This window comes from Cataglyphis hispanica, chromosome 1 (genome assembly GCF_021464435.1).
Source record: "Cataglyphis hispanica isolate Lineage 1 chromosome 1, ULB_Chis1_1.0, whole genome shotgun sequence".
Classification (NCBI taxonomy): Eukaryota; Metazoa; Arthropoda; class Insecta; order Hymenoptera; family Formicidae; genus Cataglyphis; species Cataglyphis hispanica.
Window position 1 is genome coordinate 5284091 of NC_065954.1, and position 22716 is coordinate 5306806.

Here is a 22716-nt window from a genome sequence, read left to right on the forward strand (position 1 = left end):
CGCACGTCTCGCTCTGAAAAGCAACACGCTGATGCCGTGATTCTATTCAATGACTCGTAAAAATCTCTTTGATGGATCACATAACCGTCGTTTGAATCGACACAAATTCGTCTTATAAGCGCGCATTCTCTGTTTGCTTGTGCCGAGGATGCCGTTTCGAAGAAGCAAACGTTTCGCACGAGAGTAATCGATATATTCACACATATGGATGTCTCGCACAATAATAAATTCTTCGCTCTTTCATGGTCCAAAGAAACGTCCTAACTTTTTTCCTCGATCATTCATTTTTATTGATCCAGTTTGTCGGGTATGCCTTTTTCGCAAAAGATCGATATTCAGAAAGACGCGTGACCTTCCCCTTGAATTCTTTGTACGTATCTGAGAGCATCCATACCGACCAAAGTAAATTTCGTGCTGTTTTCCGGCGGCTGAGGCTCAAAATCCTTTGGAAAATTTGTGACAACATTTTTCTCATCGCGTTCTAGAATAATCGTAAGTGTCACGTTCTGTATGTCCTCTTTATCAATCACTATCTCGTTTTTCTTAATCTTATTTACATTAATTTGTTCCTTTTCACAATTCGATATACTCTTTGATCTTTTATCGATCTGAGAGTGATCTTGATTCGCCTTAGTCAAATTTCGAATCGAGCCATCCAGAATTAAATTCGTCTTACTCGAAAGTGCATTAACATATCCGGTGTCGATTAAATAAGAAAGATTGGTTGGATTCCTAGTCTGTCTTGCCGATACGGACAAGTCATTCGGATGTCGATCTTGTACGACGCCACTTAAAGGCGTCTTAGACTCTCGAACGGATTTAATAAAGTCGTTTTGTCGCGTTAACGTGCTCGAACGAGCGGAAGAGAGCCCATGTTTGCCGTCGGCGGCACTTCTATCTTCTCGTCTTCGTCGCTTGGTTTCGCAGGACTCCGACTCCCTCGGCTTCGGTCCTTGGCAGTAGCTGTCCTCGATCACGTCGGCATCCTGCTCGCCACGGCCGACGGGTCGCATACATTTGACAGCGCGCCTCCTTCTCTCGCAGCCTGGCGTGCACGGCGTGCAACCTTGCCAGTCGCCAATGATCCACCTGGAATCGCGCGCGCGACGATAAGAGCAAGATCTTAATTAGTCCGCGACGGCGAAGCAATTATCGCATAGTGTCAAGTCCATTCATTAGTTTCTTAAGATTAAAGTGACTATTCTGTCCAACGCGTCGATATGATATGAAATATCATACAGGACGATGTATGTGTATAATATAATATTATATTTATATATAAATATTACTATCTATATATAAGAAACATACATATACGGCGTAATTCTTTCAATACGTAACCGGCATTTCGTTTCTTCACTATGTATGAAAAAGTTAAAAAGATTGCAAATAATGTTTTTTTATATGATTAGATATGTTTATAAATATTTCAAGCATAGAGAAAGTCATAAAGATGTAGATTTACCGCGGTATGCAGGGAGCTTGATTGCATGATCTGACCTTTGCGTCTGGCTTATTAATGTTTTTGCAAAATTTATTATCTACTAGTCCACCGATTTTTTCTATACAACGGGGTTTCGATATCTGCTCCCCCGGGCCACAATCTGCCGAACATTTTTCCCAGTCGATGAAGTCCCAAGAGAACGCGGCTTTGCGAGGCGTTCGTTGCTTCAATCCTAATGAGTATTTCAACGTGACGTTCTCCTTTGGAAAAACCTATCAGATTTATTGGCTGTTAAAAAGATGCCGGGAAACGATAAGAAAACTAGATTTCTCTTTAATATAGTTCTTAAAATAATTTAGTTGTTATTTTAATTTGAAAAGAAAAATTGACATCACGTTTTCGGAAATAAAATTGATCTTTAGTTATTTCTTAAAATATTGCAAATTTTATTAATTATTGTATCAAGTTAAATAAAAATTACTTTGAAAAAAAAAATCAATTCAAAATTTGAAAATTATAACAGTTGATTGCTCTATAGCTGTATTATAATTATAAATGTTCTCAGAAATCGCGTTTCTCTTAGCCTATTCTTGTCGATAGCATATTTACGTTTAAACACCCTTTTCGAGATATGTTATCATTTAGCGCAAAAAATGACTAATTAACGGAATACATTAATTATGTTTACCAATATAACTAAGTCCTCGGTGACAGGTCCTGGTATATTTAAAGCTTCTTGCCTTGGTCTTATCATTCCTAGCCACGCCTTAGAGCCTGGCACATTGAACATTCCTAAGCGATTACTGAAATAATTACGTTGTAGCGTTAATTATATAAGTTAATTGTATCGTTATTCTTGTGACATAAGATTGATTAAAGATAAGTTAAAAAATAGCATCAGATTAAATTGTATTCGAAACATTTGATCGTAAATCTTTGGTAAAGATGACCAGAATCAGTTTTTCTTTTTCAATGTTACGGAAATAAATATTATCAATATGAGGAAAAAATTTAGTTACCCGTCAATTAATACGGTTTTCGTCTTTTTAGTGCGCACCACGATTCTAGATTTTGTCGGTTCCGCCTCCTCGACGCGGATATTTCTAGCTCCGGTCGGTATATCCGTTATCTTCTTGAGTCCTTAATGCGAAAGTTCGCACTCGAGAGATTATTGCGAAAAGCTACCTCGCAGTATTATTCGTCAAGATTCCAATTTCGGTGCAGTGTCGCTTTGCCATGCAGTACGGAAAGATTTATTTGGCTGTCGCGGTGCTCAAAGCGCCGCTCAGAATTCCTCTGGGAGAGAAGACTGAACGTGCGCCTTATGCTTCTGCTCTCGCGGAATTTTAATTCACGAAAAAGTTTCCATTCCCTGTACTTCTTTATTCACCGTGCTGCGCCGATGATGCGAAGTTTATCGGTATTTTTGTCAAGTCGCGAAATTGGACGTGGAATAATAGAAGAAAAAGAGAGCAAACAAGCAAAAGAGAGAAAAAAAAAAATTACTAAGAATTATTATAAAAAATAGATTCACGTGAAATCTCGGCTGAAAAGTATTGATACAAAATTCAACCATGATCTTTGAAGTTTTTTAAATATTATAAAAATATTATAAATATTATAAAAAGTATTTTAATAATTCAAAAAAATTCTCTTTGATAAAGGCTTTTTTTTTAAAATCTTGTGGAAAAAAATCTAAATATATATAAATATATATGAAATGAAACAAAATGTAATCTTTATGTACATTTGTTAAGTAACAAATATTTTTATTCTGACACTAATATTATCAGTTCTGATATACGTTTTTTCTTACCTGTTTGAGCTATAAACGATAATGTCCCTTGCTTTAACGTGCACGATGTGCTGTCACCTCTACAAACTCCGCAAACGTCTTCGACGGCGGTTGATTCCATTTGTAAATCACAGGGTATTTCCTTGCATACACCCCCGATACAAATATCTCGAATGCCTCTGTAGCACGTGGTACCGTCTATTACCTTTGGTCTCAACGAGGTCATCAAATTAGTTTCGCTTATGCAATAAAGAGCACAGGGATTTTCAGACATCTTCAAGCCTAGATATGAGAGATAATTCGTGAAGTTGACAAGAAATTGAAAATACTGCTTATGATCTTACTTTCTGGTAAATTATACGCTTTCCATTGATGAATTTTTCCATCCTCCGGAAATACCCAGTCGTTGAATTCAGCGCACTGTACGTCACGAAACGATGGCGCGCCGATTTCGCAAGGCTATAAAGAATTATTCGATATTAATATCGCTTTATGTATTAAAAAAACGCTTTACTCTGTTGACAACTTTACAATGCCTTTCAGGCTGCTTATTTAGTTTATTTATCAGTCTTACAAAAGCATAGTATCGTGACACCTCTTTTTTATTTTAACACGCAAACGTTATCATTCGTTTCACACTTTCGTTTGTCAAGTTCTTTATATATACCAAGAAAATATTTTTGATTTCTATGACAATCACGTGAAAAATGCGATTGTCGCATATGTCGGGTGTTTGCATAAGTTCGCGATATGCTTCCTGAAAAGCTGTTTGCGAGCACTCTTGAAACTAACATTTGTGGCGCAGATTTTATGACGTTTCCTGTCGCCGACGCAATAAGAGCCGCCTCTAGATGGGGAGGGCTGGTTGCATTTTCTTACGGCGTATGCCACGCCGGAGCCGCAGGTACGAGAACACTTGCTCCAAGAGGACCAGGCTCCCCAACCGCCGTCTCTTGCTCCAGGTCGTTCTCCCACCATTAGACATTTCATTTGGTAACACCACTGTAACAATCATTAGCCGTGGCACTAGAAATATCTTACGTCATGGAGAACGAAAGGTCACGGAAGAGTGTATTATGCACGAAACTAAATAATGTACACATTTTAAAAGCACGACGTGAAAATTTATTATGCCGTGCGAGAATATTCTTCCGCTCTTTGAAACTTCCGTCTTATTCCATTAGAATCATTAACGTTATTTTCCGAATTTATCGAGTCCCTTTACGATTTCTATAGTTTTAAGTATACTTAAAATTGCTTAAGTCTGTCGGATATAATTTGTCTTTTATTGTCATTAACAATTTTGTAATTTAAAAATGGTAATTCTGTATGCATTTTCTTGATTTACTGAATTATTTGTTATGAATAATGTTAAATTATAATAATATGCGCTACTTTCTCCGAGTGCTTGTAATAGTAATATAATATTAACGCAAATGCAAATAGTTTAATATTTAAATATGTATATACTCACGGAGAGGGAAATGCTGAAATTCATGCTCTTCATGTAATATATTTTAATACTTTTTCTCTTTCTTTTTCTTTTATAATGTTATACAAATTCTCGAGAATATCTTCTCGTTTCATTGGAACAACTACTTGAATTTAACTTTTCTCTTTAAAACATTCGCATTAAAATATACACTCAATTCCGCGATACATGCTAACACATCGAATCTACCGTCAACCGACGACGAGATAATTATTCTTTGTTTCACGAAGTACAATTGTACATCTATTTGTCTATTTCATTCCACGATGATTGCATCGGCTGTTGCAAAATAGACGTACAAACAAACTGAATTTTTACGCACGTACGTAGATCAATCTATTTTTGCAGCTGATGTTATCACTTCGATTTCAATTTTTTTATATTTCGCAATCCTCTACGCTTCATCCAATTTTACTCACTAAATTTCATCAGACAAAAATTTGTTTCTTTTTTACATCAAATCATTTAAATGAAATATATTAAGTATCTTTATTTTAAATAAAATATCAAGCATCTTTTTTCCTAACTTGTTTTAAAAAACTACATATATGTATGTCTTGGCTGGTTTTACCAGCATGGAGAATATTTTATTATTTAAATTAATATTTAAAAATTATTTAAATGTATTTAAATTAGTTATATGTATTTGAGAAGTTAAATATCATTGTTTATTTATTCGGATATTTGTAAGATCTGCAATAAAAATGAGAGTCATCGTTTGTTTTGATGTGCTGGGTCGATCTGCGGCGCGTGTGTGTCGACCATTTGACTTTATTCAGGGACTGAATTACTCACTAGGATAATTAGAGGCCGGTCGGATTTATGACGAGTTTCATTTCTCAATGTTCTACCTCACCGATATCCTGAAACGACAGTCGACCAGCGTTAATGACTCCCGTGTGCGCGATTCGACGCTTTGACACGCCCGACTATTAATATTGTCATCTAAATCTAATATCATGTTGATATCTGGCATTTGGCACCGTTCGTCATTTCACCATTATGGTCTCATGCGCATCTATATTCCATCATGTTTCGCGGTGTTTTTAGTAAAATGTCTTTTTCTATATCCCTTTCAAGTAATCGCGTATCTTTTTGACCAATCGCAAAAAAAAAAAACGACTCAAAACGAGTTTTATCAGATAAAATGTGAATTTTTATGAAAAATATGCTAAATTCTTCGCGTATATTCTGTTTTGTATATTGAATTTTTTCAGTAAGTTTGTTACCGATCTTCTCGCTTTTTAAAAGTTATAAATTTTAGGTACACACATGTTTAATCAAATTCTTTTATTTCTAAAATAACTTACGTACTAATTATCTATTTTATATTCTACCATCTAAGTTTGAAACAAATCTTTTGAGATATATATTAATATTCTGTAATACTTTCCTCTATTCATTAAACAGGAAAGTTGCTGCATAAAGTTCATTATTTTGTGCAAACTCGCGAAAGCATTATTATGAAAGACTTTACAATATATTTACTTAACATTAATTTAACATACTTCGAATGTAAGTTAATAGAGTGAATTTACAGTCTTTAACATTGCCATAGTGTATTGTCTTAAGGGCAAATAAATTTAAATTAAAGACTGATTTCAATTTTAGAAAGGCACGCGATTTGTGGTTGCGATGATATCCATATAAACCTTTCTACTATATGTATATTTCTATTATATGTATATTCTCATTGTTTCTCTTTTATGAGATATTTAAAATTTTTCGATGTAAAAGCTTCTTGATGAAAAAAATTTTTGAGAACTTTGATTAATTCATTAATATTTATAATTCAGTAATTCTTTTTCGAATCTGCACTTGAATATGCTTTAAAGTCTCTCAGAAGTAAATAAAAACTTATTAATTATTCTCTTACAATATCCTCTGACGAGTAATGTATTGGAAAAACTATAAATATACATATTAAAAAATTGAGTAACTATTATAAATTAATAACTTCGAATTAAACTTCTTTAGCATAAAGGAGGCATTGATTTATATCTCTAAAATAAAATTTTCATGATTAAGGAAAAATTATCTTTATGCTTCTTTAAAGATTATATAATGTATTGCAATCTAGAAACAAAGTTAGAAGACTATTTAGTTGAAGAAAAGAAAAGATTTGTGAAAATTTTCCAAAAGAATTTTTATCTCTGAAAAATAGGCTTAGATATCAATAAATTATTATTCTTTTCGTTTTATCACAGCCTTCGCGATAGCGGGGACGGGTCATTATTTGTGCCTTATTTTACACTCTTTATTCGTAAGTGATAATTTTTACCCTTTTCTCACCGCACGAGGTGCCCTCCGCAGGTGGTTTCCTGCTAGACACGCAACCTCTACCCGGAATAGCGCACCTGAGGGTTTCGCAAGTCTGAAAACGAGATCATTTCACTTTAGTTAAATGCGTGCCGATCACGATATCTCGGCGCGATATCGCGTCTCGTCCGGTCTCTTATCTAACGCCGTGTGCAATCGGCGCGCGTATTTTCCTAAACGGATAAGGTAGGCCGCAAAGGCAAAGACTTGTAGATGCGAACAGCAGATGGTGCCTCTTTACGGACCACGTGCGTCCACAAGTCACTGATACGATAATATAAGCGTTATCCGATTCATTAATAGCGTTGATTGCACTTGACGTTTTTATCATCAGCAGCGACATTGCTTTTTAACAAGGTTGCGTTCTCTTAATTTACGCTTGACTTACGATCCCCATTTCGCATTGCCGAGCATCTGATCGATATTGTAAACGGCATTGATCGTCACCGTTATACATCACGCCCGGCAACATCTCCGCGGTGGGAAAATGATGATCTTGTGGCTCGTCCTCTAAGCAAAATGCCAAACCTTGCCTGAAATTAATCATTTCTCTATAGCCTTATCATTCGAATGTCATATGTTATAGTATAAAGTTGGCAATTTCTCATCTGCTAAAGCGATTTCAGCCTTTATTTCCTCAAGAATCTCCAAATCTCAGAGAGTTCTTTGAGAGTTTTAATACTTTTTAAAAAGGGATTTGGTAATTAAATAAATCTGAAGATTAAAGAATAATTTATAACTTCTACAAAAATTAGTAATAAATTTTCAGTTTGCGTTCACCTTTTCATCATCGTATTATAATCGAGCTCTACGAGAGACAATAAGGCATTGTTAATTTAATTCGAAATTTACGGCCATAGATAAGATATTTTGTACTTCTCCATTCTTAGAGAACACGCGGAGTAGATGAGAAAAGCAACTTTGTTGGCGGCGAACTTTAATAAAGCCGCCAGCGAAAAAGCAACAAGCATTAAGCTCACTCGATGTACGAGCGCAGGTACTGCCGAGAGCACTCGGACCATTTTTTCGTGATGTACATGTCGCCGGGATGCATAACGGTGGTCTCTGCGTATCCGTTCTCGTGATAAACTATACCGGGGCAGCCGTTCTCCCGTTGCACATCGTGGGACATACCCAGGCTGGTAATGAGAAAAAGAAAATCGGCTTTTCGGAGTAGAATATTTATTGGGGCACGCGCGTCGTCCGGACTCGCTCTTAAAAGGCATTCGGGGTACACGACGACAAGGAGCCGCTTCATACATTAAACAACGACCTCGACCGTGACTTATTTACGACGACGCCACGGCATACCATTATTTCCACTCGGGCTAAAGAAATGGTCTTTAGGAATTTATTTCGAGTTTTTTTTTTTCCCTCATCGGCTGCAAAAAGGTAGCAGTCGATGGCGTAATCAACCGAAGGGGAACGACTATCGGGACGATATCCGTTCTAAAATATTCTTTCGGTCGAAATGGAGGTATATGAAACATCCGTTATGATGAAAACGGAAACTGTTTGCCGCGTTAATGTTACGTATACACGCATGCACTATATTCCGCGTATAATTTATCGGGTTAACATTATAAAATTGATGTTGACAGTTGTTTAATACGATATTTCGTACGAAAATGACGACAGTATATATGCAGAATGGCCATTATGTTTTTACGATGTAGTGTAATTACTCGAAGCTTACCTCACCGCGTCTAATCAGATCGGAGCGGATGAAATTAATTACACGCTTACGTGTGACCGATCTGATGAGCTATATGATAACCGGTTGGCAGACCGGCATCTCTCACAATGGCAGCGCCTCTCAAAGGATCACACGTACCAGCAATCGTGGATGTTCCGGTGAAACCGCAGAGATTTGTCGAGACACAGATATCTAACCTGGCGAGTGATCGTCAGAAGGATGAATATCCGTAAATCTCGAAATTACATTGAATTTCCGACAGGATTGCTTGTGCTTCACATACCTGCTAATGAGAATCGCACAATCGTGGTGATTTGGATGGGAATCGTCGCCAGGATTCATCATATATTGCCACTCTTGAAAACGCTTTAACGTCGCATTTGCATCTTGATTTATCAACAAATTCATCTGCAATATATACTCAAAGTATTAGATTCACGGTATTTTAAACACGTGAATCATATATGTATATTTTAAAATAATCTAAAAAAAAATATTTTTTATTTATATATAGATATATAATAAAAAAAGCTTTATTCGAGACAAAGAAAAATTCTGTTGATTACTTTACCTCTTTTTCTTCCACTTCTAATCTTATAATTCTCACTATAGTCAATTGCATATGTACACCTAAACTGACGTCATGAAACAATCCTGCAGCCTGAGAAAAAAAAGATTTTTTAAAATCTTTATTAAAAATAAATTTGTAAGAGATTTTGAAAGTTTTCAACTTGCCATGTTGAAGAGCGTCAGTATATAATTTTCGACATCAAATGACATTTCTCTGTAATAATCTAACAAAGATTTGTCCAATACGATCAACAATTCTAGCGTGTATATCTTGGACTCGTTCGATTTTGTGAGTGTTTTCTTCTGCGAATTCAAAGCACGCTTGGCAATGATCTTGGGTGTATTGTTAATGACGTTGCAGAGATCCTGCATAGTAGCAGCCTGAAAGTCATCTGGACTCCTTTTATACACAATATGCGGTTGCTCTATTTCTTTGGTAAAATCATGCCCCGCTACTGGCTCGATCATGTACCACGCACGCTTCGTTTTGATGTATCCAACCTGAAAATTAAAATAATGGATCGTAGTTTGTAAAATTTCCAGCTAATTTGTTTCTATCAAAAGTTAAAAATTTCCCTTGCTTTCTGTCATTTAACTTTTTCCATTTTGTATATTTTACACAACAATAGAGATGCAAATGGAGTTTCATCAATTAAACCTGGCATGCTTTATAGTCGCAATATTTTAATTAAAAAAAATTGATATTTAACTAACGAGTCCATAACAGGTAGATAGAGCGCTATCTTCTAATTGGTCGCGCACACGGGCTCGGTAGTGGCATTGCGTGTCTCGTAATCGTTTCAATTGCATGTTATTCAAGAAATCTTGTGATCCTCGACGTTCCTCCACTATTGCACCTAGTCCAAGGAGTCGATAATTGGGATATAGCTCGATGTGATACTCTTTCAGACCAATACGTAAACGATAGTGAACGGTGTCGTCGGAGATAGTTTGATTTTGATAGAGAGAACGCTCAAAATGATGAGGTATTTGATGAGATACAAAACTTCCATCCGATCTGACCTTCCGTGGTATTACTAGTTCGTGGTCGTGTGGTAATTTAGCAGCACGTGTGTAACGCCCTAGATAAAAATTTAGTTGTCATTATTGATGATATTGATATTTTTTTTTCTTTAATTATATAAAATATATTCTACGATTGTATAATCACAAGAGAATAATTAAGTTAGTAATTAAATATTAAGCTAATTAAAAAAAACTTATGCCAATTGTTATTATCATATTTAATATTTGTTTTTAGTATATTTTTATCAATTTCATATTTATATATGGTCGAACTTATTACAAAATGTATAGTACATATACTCAAATTTAAAAATATACCTTTTGCTTATCAATAGTGCATTTCATACATATTATTTTGTTACAATGTTATACAAATTACTATTTATATGAGAAAAATATTTGCATAGAGATTTAATAAACCAAAAAATATTTATAAATAATATTTACATTCAAATATAATACTGATGATATTTTGTCATTAACTATTTCCCGTTATTTAATTTTCAATGTTGCATAATAATAATAATGCTACTCCATAATATCACAAAATATCTATTAAAATTTTAGCATTCTATACACGTTTCGATTAATGAATGTACAATTAAGAAACAATCAATCAATTATAATGTACACACACACACACAAAATTAATTTGTACGTACAATATGTTTCAAAACAGACGATATGCAAAGTCAAATTTCTATTCTGCAAATTTGAAAAAGTGTTATTTAAGAAAATTGATCTATAAAAAAATGTGTATTGAAGAAAGCAAACACACAGAATGGATATCGATATTGTAGCAAAGTCAAAAATATTTTCAACAAAGTTACAATTTTTCCATTTGCATCTTTTCGTTGTATCATTCTGTTGTAAAAATATAGGAAGAAGCTTTCTCGTATAGGTGAAAATGTTACAGACAGCGAAGTCTCTCTATATCAGATATCAATTTCGTCGTTGCTGCGGAAGAGCACGGAAAAGGCAGAACAAGGAAAAGAGAAAGAGAGAAAGAGAGAAACAAATAAAGAGAAAGATGAAGCCACGGCAAGCACATATAATAGATCATCGTTTTATTGTATAAGCGCAGCAATTTTCCTGCAGTACTACATCATAGAGAAATGTCATTTGCATACGTGGCATTTAAATTTTAAAAATATTTATCCTGTTTCAGACTATTAGACACTCAATTAATTAGGTGTTCAATTAAGCGCTTAATTAATATGTTTACTTAAACATTTTAATATGAAAAACTGTCAAACTGTTACACTTAAAATATTTAATATTTAATATTTTAACAAAAGAAGCTTTTTTCCAATAAAATTTCTTCTCTCTTTTAAATATTTTAAAATATTTAGAAAAATGTGTTATTTTTTTTGAAAAGACATGAAATAGAGAGAGAGAGAGAGAGAGAGTGATAGTTTAAAAGATGTTATGCTGTCATGCTGCAGCATCCAGAAGAATCCTATTAAATCGAACTCGTAACGAAAAGAAAGCATGTTTTCGTTTTCGATGTTTGTGGCTACGACCGCAATGCAGACAAGGAAGGTCCGCATAAAGATGTGATGTACAATGGGTCATCTTCTCGTACTGCGACCCGCTACTCTTCTCTCTGCTGCTCGCGAAACCGCGAAAAATAGCTCTCGCGTGCGCGCTGTGCTCGACAAGACGAAAGCTGTGGTCTGATAGATGGCAATGACTTTCTCGAAATAGTACAGACTGATAAAGTACAAAAAAATACTGAAATAAAAAGATTGAAGTAGACATTTTTTCTGTAAGAAATTATAGAAATAACATTTTGATTTATACACAGCATTATGTAGGTTATATATTTTATTTGTAATTTTTTTATATTTTTATTTTACATTTTTGTGCGCTTTTAATTTTCGATATTTAAATTTTATATCAATATGCATATTTTTCTGAAAATTATGACTTTTCGATTTTATAAACTTGTAGTATTAATCATGTATAAATATAATTAATATTATTGTTTTAATAGAAAGGGAAAAACATTTCAGATTTAACGAATAAAGCAATTAATCACATCACAATTTTTTTAAATAAATTTTGAATTTTAATTGTTATTCTTATTAATACAACATAGTTGAATCAAATTTCATTAAAGTTTATAAAAATTAAATTAAATATAACCATAAAAATACAGAGAAAATTTGACTGAATTAAGTATATGAATTGCATACCATGGTAATCAGTATGAATTTGCTGGCTATAAAATGTCACAATCACGAACAGACAAATGGATGAATAAGGTGAACGTTTCATCATAGTATTATACGATCTTATCTCTGTGTGTAATCGTCTCCAAAAAACATTAGGCCAAAAATACCAGTTTGATTGATAAAATTAAGGGAGCCAATCCGTTTGACGTAACACATGCCATACTACATACTGTAGAGCGTCGTATCGATCTCGAAACAAAGGTCGACGACCACATGTATTGCCCGTCAAACCTATCTATTTTTCCGCAATAATTTTTTTATGCAATTTTAGATATTATTATATTTATAGAGACTTTGTTTTGTAAAATTTGTTAATCTATCTCAACAAATTATTACATTAAAACATATTATTTATATTAAAAATTTCAATTTAATTTTACTATCAAAATTAAAAAGTAGAGTTTTACTTTTAAAATTTAAAATAATGCTTACGTACAATACGCTATTTTTAGAGAGTAAATAAATAATAATAATTTTTGATTGCGAAGAAAAAGAAATTAACAAATATTATTATTAGTGATAGATGCATATAAAAAAATAGACAATAATAATATCATTAGAAGAATTGCATATGCACAACTATAACAAGAAATAATGTATAATATATTATAAAAGTATTAAATTAAAATATATTATAAATTTTTTTTTCATTTTTCTTTTTTTTCTCTATTTTTCTTTCTTTTGACGTTAAATAAACTGTTCAACGATCAATCTATCAAAACGTTTTAATGTCAAGTTTGTTTCAAATTTAATATTGTTAACCACGATAATACATGCTACGAACGTTTCATTCAATTTTCGTGCGCACATGTGTATTCGCGACGGCGAACGAAGAAGTTGCCCCTTAATCGTCTGCAGTAAAGGCTACTCTCGGTCGTAGCGGTGACTTATAACGGGTCGTTCGATGCAATCTCCTTATCGTAAAGCTCGGATTAAAAGGAACAAAAAGCTTGGCTATGCTTGACCTGAAAACTTGGCCTTGCCGCGTAATTTCCGTTTTTCTACGCGGATTGCGAGCGATCTTGAAAAAAGATGTGATTATTCGTGGGAAAGCGAGCGATTAATCGAGCGAGCGAAAGTTTGATAGAATTGCATATTGCCCGCTGTTTTGCGTTGTTGCGAAGAGAGCGTTCATTAACCGTTGCACGCATGACTGAGGATTTCGAATTCATATATTATTTTTACGGATTTTATCGATTTTTTTCACTCGCTTACATATTAATGAAAAATGTATCTTGCAAAACAAGAAAATCTTTGATTTATATGATAATTGAATATATGATGATAATATTGTACAATACAATTAAAATTTAAATTAAAAGATTAGAATACTATAAACGCGTGCTACGTAGTTTTAGAGGTTTTTGGGTGTTAAATTTTTAAAACATTCCGGCCAGACTTTGAAGTTTTATAGAAAATTTAATTTTCAACAAAAAATGTCTTATAAATATAAATAAAAATTTGCTTTCTTAAAAAATTAGCACCAACAATAATAATTTTTGTTATTAATTAACACTCAAAAATGATAATTTGTATGTATATATATATATATATATATATATATATATATATATATATATATATATACAAATATATATTTTTATACGAGGGTTATTACCGCGAATGCGGTATGATGAGTTAATATATTTATGTTGAAAGATTATTTTACCTTTAGTTTTAGTTTATTTGTTAATAATTTTAGGGTTTAAATTTTTTTTAATGTTAATAATTTAAGATTAAAAATAATAAGATATAGAAGTAGGGGGTATAAAGATTGACTAAATTAAATTTCTCTTCTGTAAAGAGTTGATAAGATGGAAAAAACGTAAGCTTGAATAATAGAAACTGAAATTTCTAAAATAAATAATTTTACTTTAGTCAATCTAATGCCAAGTTATCAATCAAATTTAATCATTGTGTGAAGTAATAATATTTAATCTTATAATAATATATAATATTTATAATATGTAATTTATATTAAAATAAATTAATAAAACATTTATGTGTCACATAATATGAATAATTTGACTGAAAGTCAAATTATCAATCAAATTTAATAATTGATTGTGAAAGAATAATATTTAATCGTAATAATATTAAATTAAATAAAATTATAAAAATATATAAAATAAAATTAATAAATAAAATAATTTTTATTAAAATAAATTAATAAAACATTTATGTGTCATATAATTTGAATAATTTGACTGAAAGTCAAATTATCAATTAAATTTAATAATTGATTGTGAAGTAATAATATTTAATCGTAATAAAATAAAATTAAAAATTAAATAAAATTATAAAAATATATAAAATAAAATTAATAAATAAAATAATTTTTATTAAAATAAATTAATAAAACATTTATGTGTCATATAATTTGAATAATTTGACTCTCAGTAAAATTATTCATATATCAAATTTTGCAATTTATTGAAACGATGCATGACAAATTGTTATGTCATAAATGAGCATAAAATTATGCTCATTTGTATCCCGGCGACAATAATTAGCCGGCAACGGAAGGAATTTTTTTTTTCGTTGACCTCTGATAGGGGGTCGAAGCTACATCTCTGGCTAGACGTAGCCAGAATTAATATGGCCAGGATCAACGATAGGTAAGTCCAACTGGCCCAACGGAAGCAGCCTACGGTGCATTATATTAGGGCATTCTATTAGGGCATGCGGTTAGGATACGCGATTAGGGCATGCACCTATTATAAAATACATATAATTATTATAAAATTAGTTATATGTAATATAATAATATATATAACTAATGTGTATTATCTGGTTTTTCCAAAATCAATTAAATCAAAATTATATATATATATATATATATATATATATATATATATATATATATATATATATTATTTGAATTGTCAAATACGCAGCCATGACAGATTTTTATTAATATGAAGTAATGTGTAGTGTAATATTGAAATAACAAATCAACATTGAGGAAAAGAAGTAACAATACTATCGAGTATCGATTTAATGTCTTTTTTAAGAATGACTATATTATTTTTCTACAGTTTCTTGCGTTAATTTTAACCATGTTTTTTTAAATTCATGGAATTTTAATCATTAATAATCTTTTTTCTTAAATATATCTATCACAATATATAATTTTTAAATTTCAATATGTGCTGTAGATTGTGTGAAACAAGTTTAAATAACATTTTTAAAATAATGCTTTTAAAAATATGCTTTTAAAATACTGAATAATATCGTGACTATGTTGAAAAAATCTGTTTGCTGCTATTTTTATTATTAAAATTTTCTTTCAATTCAATATACAAGTTTTTTTACCAAATACATATTTTTATCTGATATACATATGGTAGCCTTTATCGATTCAGTTTCTTTTAAAGCGAACATTTCTTGCAAGAAGCTATTTGATAAATGGCACTGCGTATGATATGGTTTCAGCTACTAAATCGATCGTACAATAGCAAATATGGATCTTTCTGTATTGTCCAACACAGTATGTCTTTCACGAAAAATGAACAACATTCGTACATATAAGCTGAACGCAACCCGCCCGTATAGGATTCGCTACAGAAAAAATGTCAATTTTAGTTGTTTATATTTTTGAGACGTACATTTTTTAAATCTATGATATATGAAATATTAAATATAAAAATTAAAAATTTAAGAATTATTTTTAATAAAGTTTATTATATTGTAAATTATTTTGTAATAAAAATTTGAAGATAGTGTTATTGAGCCGTATCCAGCGATTAATTATATTATATTAATATAATTATATTATATTAATTAATATATTAATTATATTATATTAACATATTAATTAATTAATTATATTATATTACAAATACTTTGTAAAGTATTAAATATTGGACAATGTTAAGTAATTAAAATTAAATTGTGTTTTGGGGCGACAAAAAAATCGATTGTCAAACGGCATGCCGTTATGTCGATTTTCCATGAAGTTACTGCTGCCCATAAAATTACACGGTTGCATGACGGTGAGGGGAATGAGATGGATGGCGGCTACTACTCGCGTAGTAGCCTGTACAGCTGATTCGTTCAGTCACGTGAATCACTCAGACACATTGCGCGACTCGCATGTTTACGCATCTCCGCCATAGATTCACGTGATTGAGCTTATCAACCGCTTGTCGACGCGATTGCGCATCTCGGCTTACAGATTGCCGGTATTATTAATTAGAGAAATGAGTAGAGTGAATACAGACGAATTACGTATAAAAAGTAAAAGCGATTTTATATAATAATCCACTTTACATTATTATATAATATATTGCACGTGCAAATATTTTAAATTTGGTTTTATAAAACTTCTCAAATATTTTATATAATAATATACAATAATAGTAATAATATTTTTTTTGTGTAAAAAATATATATAAAATGTATTTATATTATTCTTCTCGTGTAATAAATTTCATTTTAAATTTATTATACAATTACGATTTTTTTAACAATTTTGTTAATGTTTTCGTCGGAGACCATCTCGCGTATCGAAGCATTACACGCTGTTATTTCGAACTTGTTCGATATTCCATTACGTACCAACCATCGAGTCGACTTCTCTTGGGTGCACGTCCATGTATTTCTGAAAACTCGTTTACAGTTACTTACGACGATGGATGAGTCGCGCACTCAAGGCAGAACGCTATCCATACGTCCTCTATAAACGTATTTCACGCGAGAAAAATAAAAACGAACGAGACTGAACGTCGACAGTTGCGCTGTTGCTCGAAGCAGTAGTAGTGTAAGGTTATCGTTGATCCGACGCTGATAGAATAGGGAGTAAAAAAACTGACGATGAACCGATATAATTTTTTTCTTTTTAAGAAGAAATATATTGGTTTAATAAAAAGTTTAAAAATTTTAATTTTTAGTACATTTTTCTGTAATGACATGAAAAGTATTTAACATAGGACAATATAACAATGGAATATTTTTAAATTTTAATCTCAAGTAGTAATTACACAATAGATTTTCGAATTTAAAAAAAGATTAAAAAATAGATTATTAGAATTAAGTTAAGATGATGCTCAAATTCGAATAATTGGTGAATTAATCGATGAATTTTGTAGTACTATTATTAATAAGACTGAGATTATAAGATTACAACTATAATAACTATTAAGTCTTATCGTTCTGCGCTCAGCAGATTACTCGGAAGATAGCACAAACAGTATTTCATCTCTGGGGATAGACACGTGCAGTGCTCTACTAGCGTTCTTGATCAATCAAGAGTCTGGCAAACCCAGCGCGAGTACCGTTGACCTCTCGGGGTTGTTACTCGTCACGACAGTGAGATCATTTTAGAAGATGAATCTCGGAAATAGTTTCTTCAAAGACAGACACGTAACAAAGTGTTTATAAAACAGAAATTTGCCACAACTTATGCACTTCCACTTATCATTATAAACTTAAATCTATAATTCTTTTTAAAAAAAATATTAATTAATAATTAATTAATTAATTAATAACCATAATTGTGAAATACGCGTTAGAAATAATAGATGATATTGATCGTTTTGATTTGTGAATATTTAATTAATATATTACTAATATAGAATTACATATCAATCGTCACTACGTGTTATACAAAGAAAACTTTCAGACGAGGTGACATAAAACATCGATTGGCAATCGATGAATCATTCATATCAGGATCTGGTAACGTAGCGCATTTAAAATTCTCATACTCGATCTGTCCGTTACTGATATAATTCCCTTCTTCCTGCGATCCTTCTTGTCGCTCTTTATCTACCTACCGGGTGTGGGCACATTTGCGCGCGTGCATACGCTGCAGATAAGAACGATTATAAGGTCGCTCATTACCATTTTCCCTCGCGTCGGAGAGTGGCCGTTTATGCCGAGAGAATAATAGTGCAATCAAAGTCAACGACAGGCCGATGTTATCGGCGCACGAGGAGCATTTAAATATACCCTCGTTTCGTTTTCACGGCATCTTCGCATTCGGTCGCGCCCGTGCTGCCGCCGACCCTCGAATTAACTTTCATCTGACATGGATTTAACTCGAGTTTATAGACGTGGTGCCAACGAGCGACGCGAAATCGATATCGTCGAGACGGACCGATAACGGAACCGTCATTTCACATCTCGTCGTTCATGCGAAAATCCAGTCCAGTTTGCAACGGAAACCTTGCGTGTGCGTTACTAAGCTTTACATTTAAATGACCTCCGTCGTATCAAAATGCAGTGACGGCATTTTAATTCATCGCGATAAGGTCTACAATAAACAGGCGACGCAAAGTAATCGCCACTAAAAGTCGCGATTCACGGCACGTGAGACTTAAAAAATATAGATATTACCGGAGTGACGATTTGCGGCGTCTCTTCGTTCAAAGGAACATTGCGAACAGCTGCTACGGACCGCACAAAAACGAAGCTATTTAGCGTAAAAAGCCATAGATTGTAAAAAGCTCGATCGAATCGAGGTGTTAAAACACCTTGAATTGCCGGCGACGCGAAAGGTGGAAGAAGAACAGCGTGCCGAAGCTGCATGAAAGAAAGGAAAAAAAAAAAGACGGGAAGGCAATGAACGCCAGGTAGCAAGAAGAAAACAAGGGGGATGGCGCGACTCGAGATAGTACATCTCAAGAGAGTTCGCGCGAGCAGGAAACGAAGGTGCATCGCGAGATGCAGTGTCGAGCGATCAAAGGAGAGCGAAAAGATCTCGATGTCGGACACCCGGTAGAAGCGGCGATAAGCGCTATTCTAGTTAAAGCGAGCTAACTTGCCTGGAGGTAATTACCCGAATGTCGGCGAGGCGCGTCTCGTGGTTTCGAGGGACGAACGCGTCGCGACGCGAGCGAAAGGCGATGAGATAGATTGCGCCGAGTAATCAAAGGCGATCCGTCATCATCAAATACGACCACGGGGGTGGATGCGACCGCTAACACTCTTGCCTTGGCTGCACCGTTCGCGTTAAGCGCGTGCATATCATCCACACGGTCAGAGCGAAAGGCGTCCTTATCGCCTCTCGCGTAGATAAGAGCCGGCTCGTACATATCACCTATTACATCGCGGTGGTCTAACACATATACATAAGCTTCTAAATGTGTTAGTTGAATACATAGTTCTAATTTTATAGGGCATAGATGAAAATACCGGTCGTGCCGTTCTGAAACTTAATGGCATCACTGAGGATAATGTCAACATAGTTAAGCTTACCATAATTAATCACACATTATGTCGGCTATATAATCGATAAAAATTATAATTTATAAAGTTTTTATTCACCTCATTGTTTACCTAATTGTAGCTCAACGCTAAAGGTTTTAATCTAAGAATAGAAACAATGAGACATGAAATATTCAACAATTTCAAAGTAGACCTATAAATAATATGAGCTTGCTCTTGTTTTGTTGCGAGAACGCGTCAATCCCTCGATACACTGTTCGCATTTTTCTATAGATTGCGCGAACAATGCGGAAATTGGAGCGCGAGATGAAGAAAAATCAGGTTGGCGCTCGCGCTTGGCACGTCTCCTATAAAAACGAGGCGCGGGCGTCGGGATGAATTAACAATCGACGTGTTGGAGAGTAAGTGGCGCACTACTTAGTGTTATTCGCCGAGCATCGAGAGGCAATCAGTCGCGGATCAGGATCGATTCTTTTCCCGGTCGCATGTCTTCATTACCCGCGTACCGCACTGGAAAACCGTGGGAGAATGGAGGAGGCAGATCTCGAGAGGTGGTGCATCGAGGAGGAGTCGTCACGTAAAGCGGGCGCGTGACCGGACTCGCGAAACGATCCGTTGCAGGGAAGCGAAGCATCTAACGGATCGACATTCGCGACGCGATCGGCACCGGCACGGATGCAAAATGTTACGGGCGATCCATTCGCGCCCCCTCTCTCTCTCTCCCTTCCTCCTCCCCTCCTCCCTCCCCTGCACTCCCCGCGGAAATACGTTCGTCTCCGTCGTTACGCGAACGTGGTAGATCGACGCTCGTTAAAATCCCGAACGATTCTTGGGGACCCGAGGGAAGCTCTCTAAAACGAGCAGGGGTGTGCGACGATCCCCATTCCTGAAAATCGTTCCCGTCAGCGAACTATTTCCGCGATTATTTCTGCATGTCAGGTTACCATTCCGCTCTTATCCGTCTTAGACGTCTTAGACCTATTGAGATTGAAATTGAGTTTAACGCTAACATTAAGTAGCTATTTGCTTCTAAATTGCAAAATTTTTCTTTTTCAATTATTATGAAAAGAATTGATTTAGAGAAGCAAATGCTATTTATATTAATTAATCTTTGTGTTTGTTAATAAATGGAAACACATTTTTTTAAGCGGTTATACTGACGCTGAGATTTTTTTTCGATTTAATATAATTAAGATACCAACGAAATCATACAATAAAAATGATTCTACATTTGATAAATCTAAAAATATTATTTTTTTAAATAAATTTCCTTTGCTTCGTGCTTTGAAGGGATTAATTATTTTTTCTGTTTGATCCCTTTGTTTCTCTTTTCGTAGACAATTTGAATCTGTTATCCGACAGAAAAAAATTTTTACTAATGACTCGATTGTAACAATATGCTGTTCAAAGAGCGAGCGAGGAAAACATCGCGATCGTCGATGTGCAAGATGTACGTAATTGAATGCTTAAGTTGCGGATCGAAGCCAATTTAAATGCATTAGAGTTTAGGAACTTTCTTATTAACCGAAGCATTCGTGATTGGATTCAGAGTGTGCCATTTGTATTCTGAATATTTCATGCTACATTCGTCAACCGGGCAGAATGAAGTGCACCAGATGTACCTTCTTTTTTTAACTGTAACTTCGGAAATATGTCTTTTGTAATCGCTACGGGGGATGACGACTTCGAAAGAAAAAGGATATAAAAATAAGGTCGTTCCGTATTTTTGCCCCGGCACTTGTTGCCGCAGAACTATTTATCTGGACTTAAATCGTTGCCTATCAGCGTGAGGCATCCTCCGCCAGGCTCGAAATAAATTTTGTCACGCATGAAGCTGCGTGAAATTTATCTCTCGAGGGGAACGATAACACACGAGAGGGAGATCAGCTGGTCACCCGAAAGCCACGTAATAGAGGTTAAACGAAACGAAATATCATTTTTCTTTTACATTGGAACGAGGGTCATATCATTTCACATTTAAAAAGGATATAACGATATCGTATCTTACATTATAACGCAAATATCTTTACGAATCAGAGTTTTAAATTTGCAATAGTTTCTTTTTTTTTACTTGTTTTGTTTAAAAGATCAGAAATTGCGGCTAAAATAGTAAAACCTACCGCTTGAAACCTCGCAAAAAATGTCATATGATTGCCGGATATTAAATGTCAATGATATCATTCAAACGCTAGAAGGAAATATCAACAATGATATTGTGTCCTACAATAATGTTTTGCATGCTGCGAGGTCATTGCGATAAAGATAAGAAATTTATTTCACGACCATCTATTTTATGTTATCTAAAAGAAATTATATGAAAAAGTATAATTTAAAGCAATTAACATTACCATTCATAGAGCGGAATTAAAGCTGAAGAGACAATACAAAGTATAATATTTTATTTACTCAAACATCTCTATTTCAATCGACAAACATCAATCTGGCCATAATGTAAATTTGCATCAGTAATACTATAAATTATGCTTTTATTCGTGATATACGGCGAATTTTCTGAACATAAAACGATATCGCTTCACGTAACGTATCGGGGCTACATTCTTTATGATCCAACATTATGATCAGTGAGCCATAAGCGCATCACCGATAGTAGTATAATTAACTATAAAGAATTTATACTCGTATGGCTTTCGCGTCGTCGTTGATTACAATCGTGGCCCATCGGCCATCAAACATCTATCGGCGATTCCGGCAACGTCGGAAACCCATTACAGCCAGCACATCTCGTCGATGTCGGCTCTGGACCGTTGAATCTGAATTCACGCGGTATCGACTGGCGCGGAGCGTCGCGACGATTTCATCCCGCTCACGTAGCCGCTCGCTCGCAATGCAAACTCGCTTTGACATAACGACCGTATTCCCTGTCGATATACAAAGGTGCATCTAAATCCCTTTGCTCCTATGGACGTTCCGAATTAGTTACGGAAACACGGCATCGGGTGGAAGGCT

General features: G+C 34.1%; 2 protein-coding genes across 2 annotated transcripts; both read right to left on the minus strand.

Moving 5' to 3' along the window:
- Positions 1-335: 335 nt before the first annotated feature.
- LOC126853646 (A disintegrin and metalloproteinase with thrombospondin motifs 6-like) lies at positions 336-8182 on the minus strand. Its single transcript, XM_050599541.1, has 10 exons — positions 8031-8182; positions 7439-7583; positions 7013-7105; positions 4032-4241; positions 3584-3698; positions 3261-3521; positions 2464-2584; positions 2133-2247; positions 1466-1716; positions 336-1089 (listed from the first exon to the last, which is right to left on the minus strand). The coding sequence occupies exons 1-10, from the start codon at positions 8180-8182 to the stop codon at positions 336-338; spliced, it is 2217 nt and encodes a 738-aa protein (XP_050455498.1).
- A 610-nt stretch (positions 8183-8792) lies between these two features.
- Positions 8793-9368, minus strand: LOC126851461 (A disintegrin and metalloproteinase with thrombospondin motifs 4-like). Its single transcript, XM_050595475.1, has 3 exons — positions 9318-9368; positions 9030-9154; positions 8793-8943 (listed from the first exon to the last, which is right to left on the minus strand). The coding sequence occupies exons 1-3, from the start codon at positions 9366-9368 to the stop codon at positions 8793-8795; spliced, it is 327 nt and encodes a 108-aa protein (XP_050451432.1).
- Positions 9369-22716: the final 13348 nt, after the last annotated feature.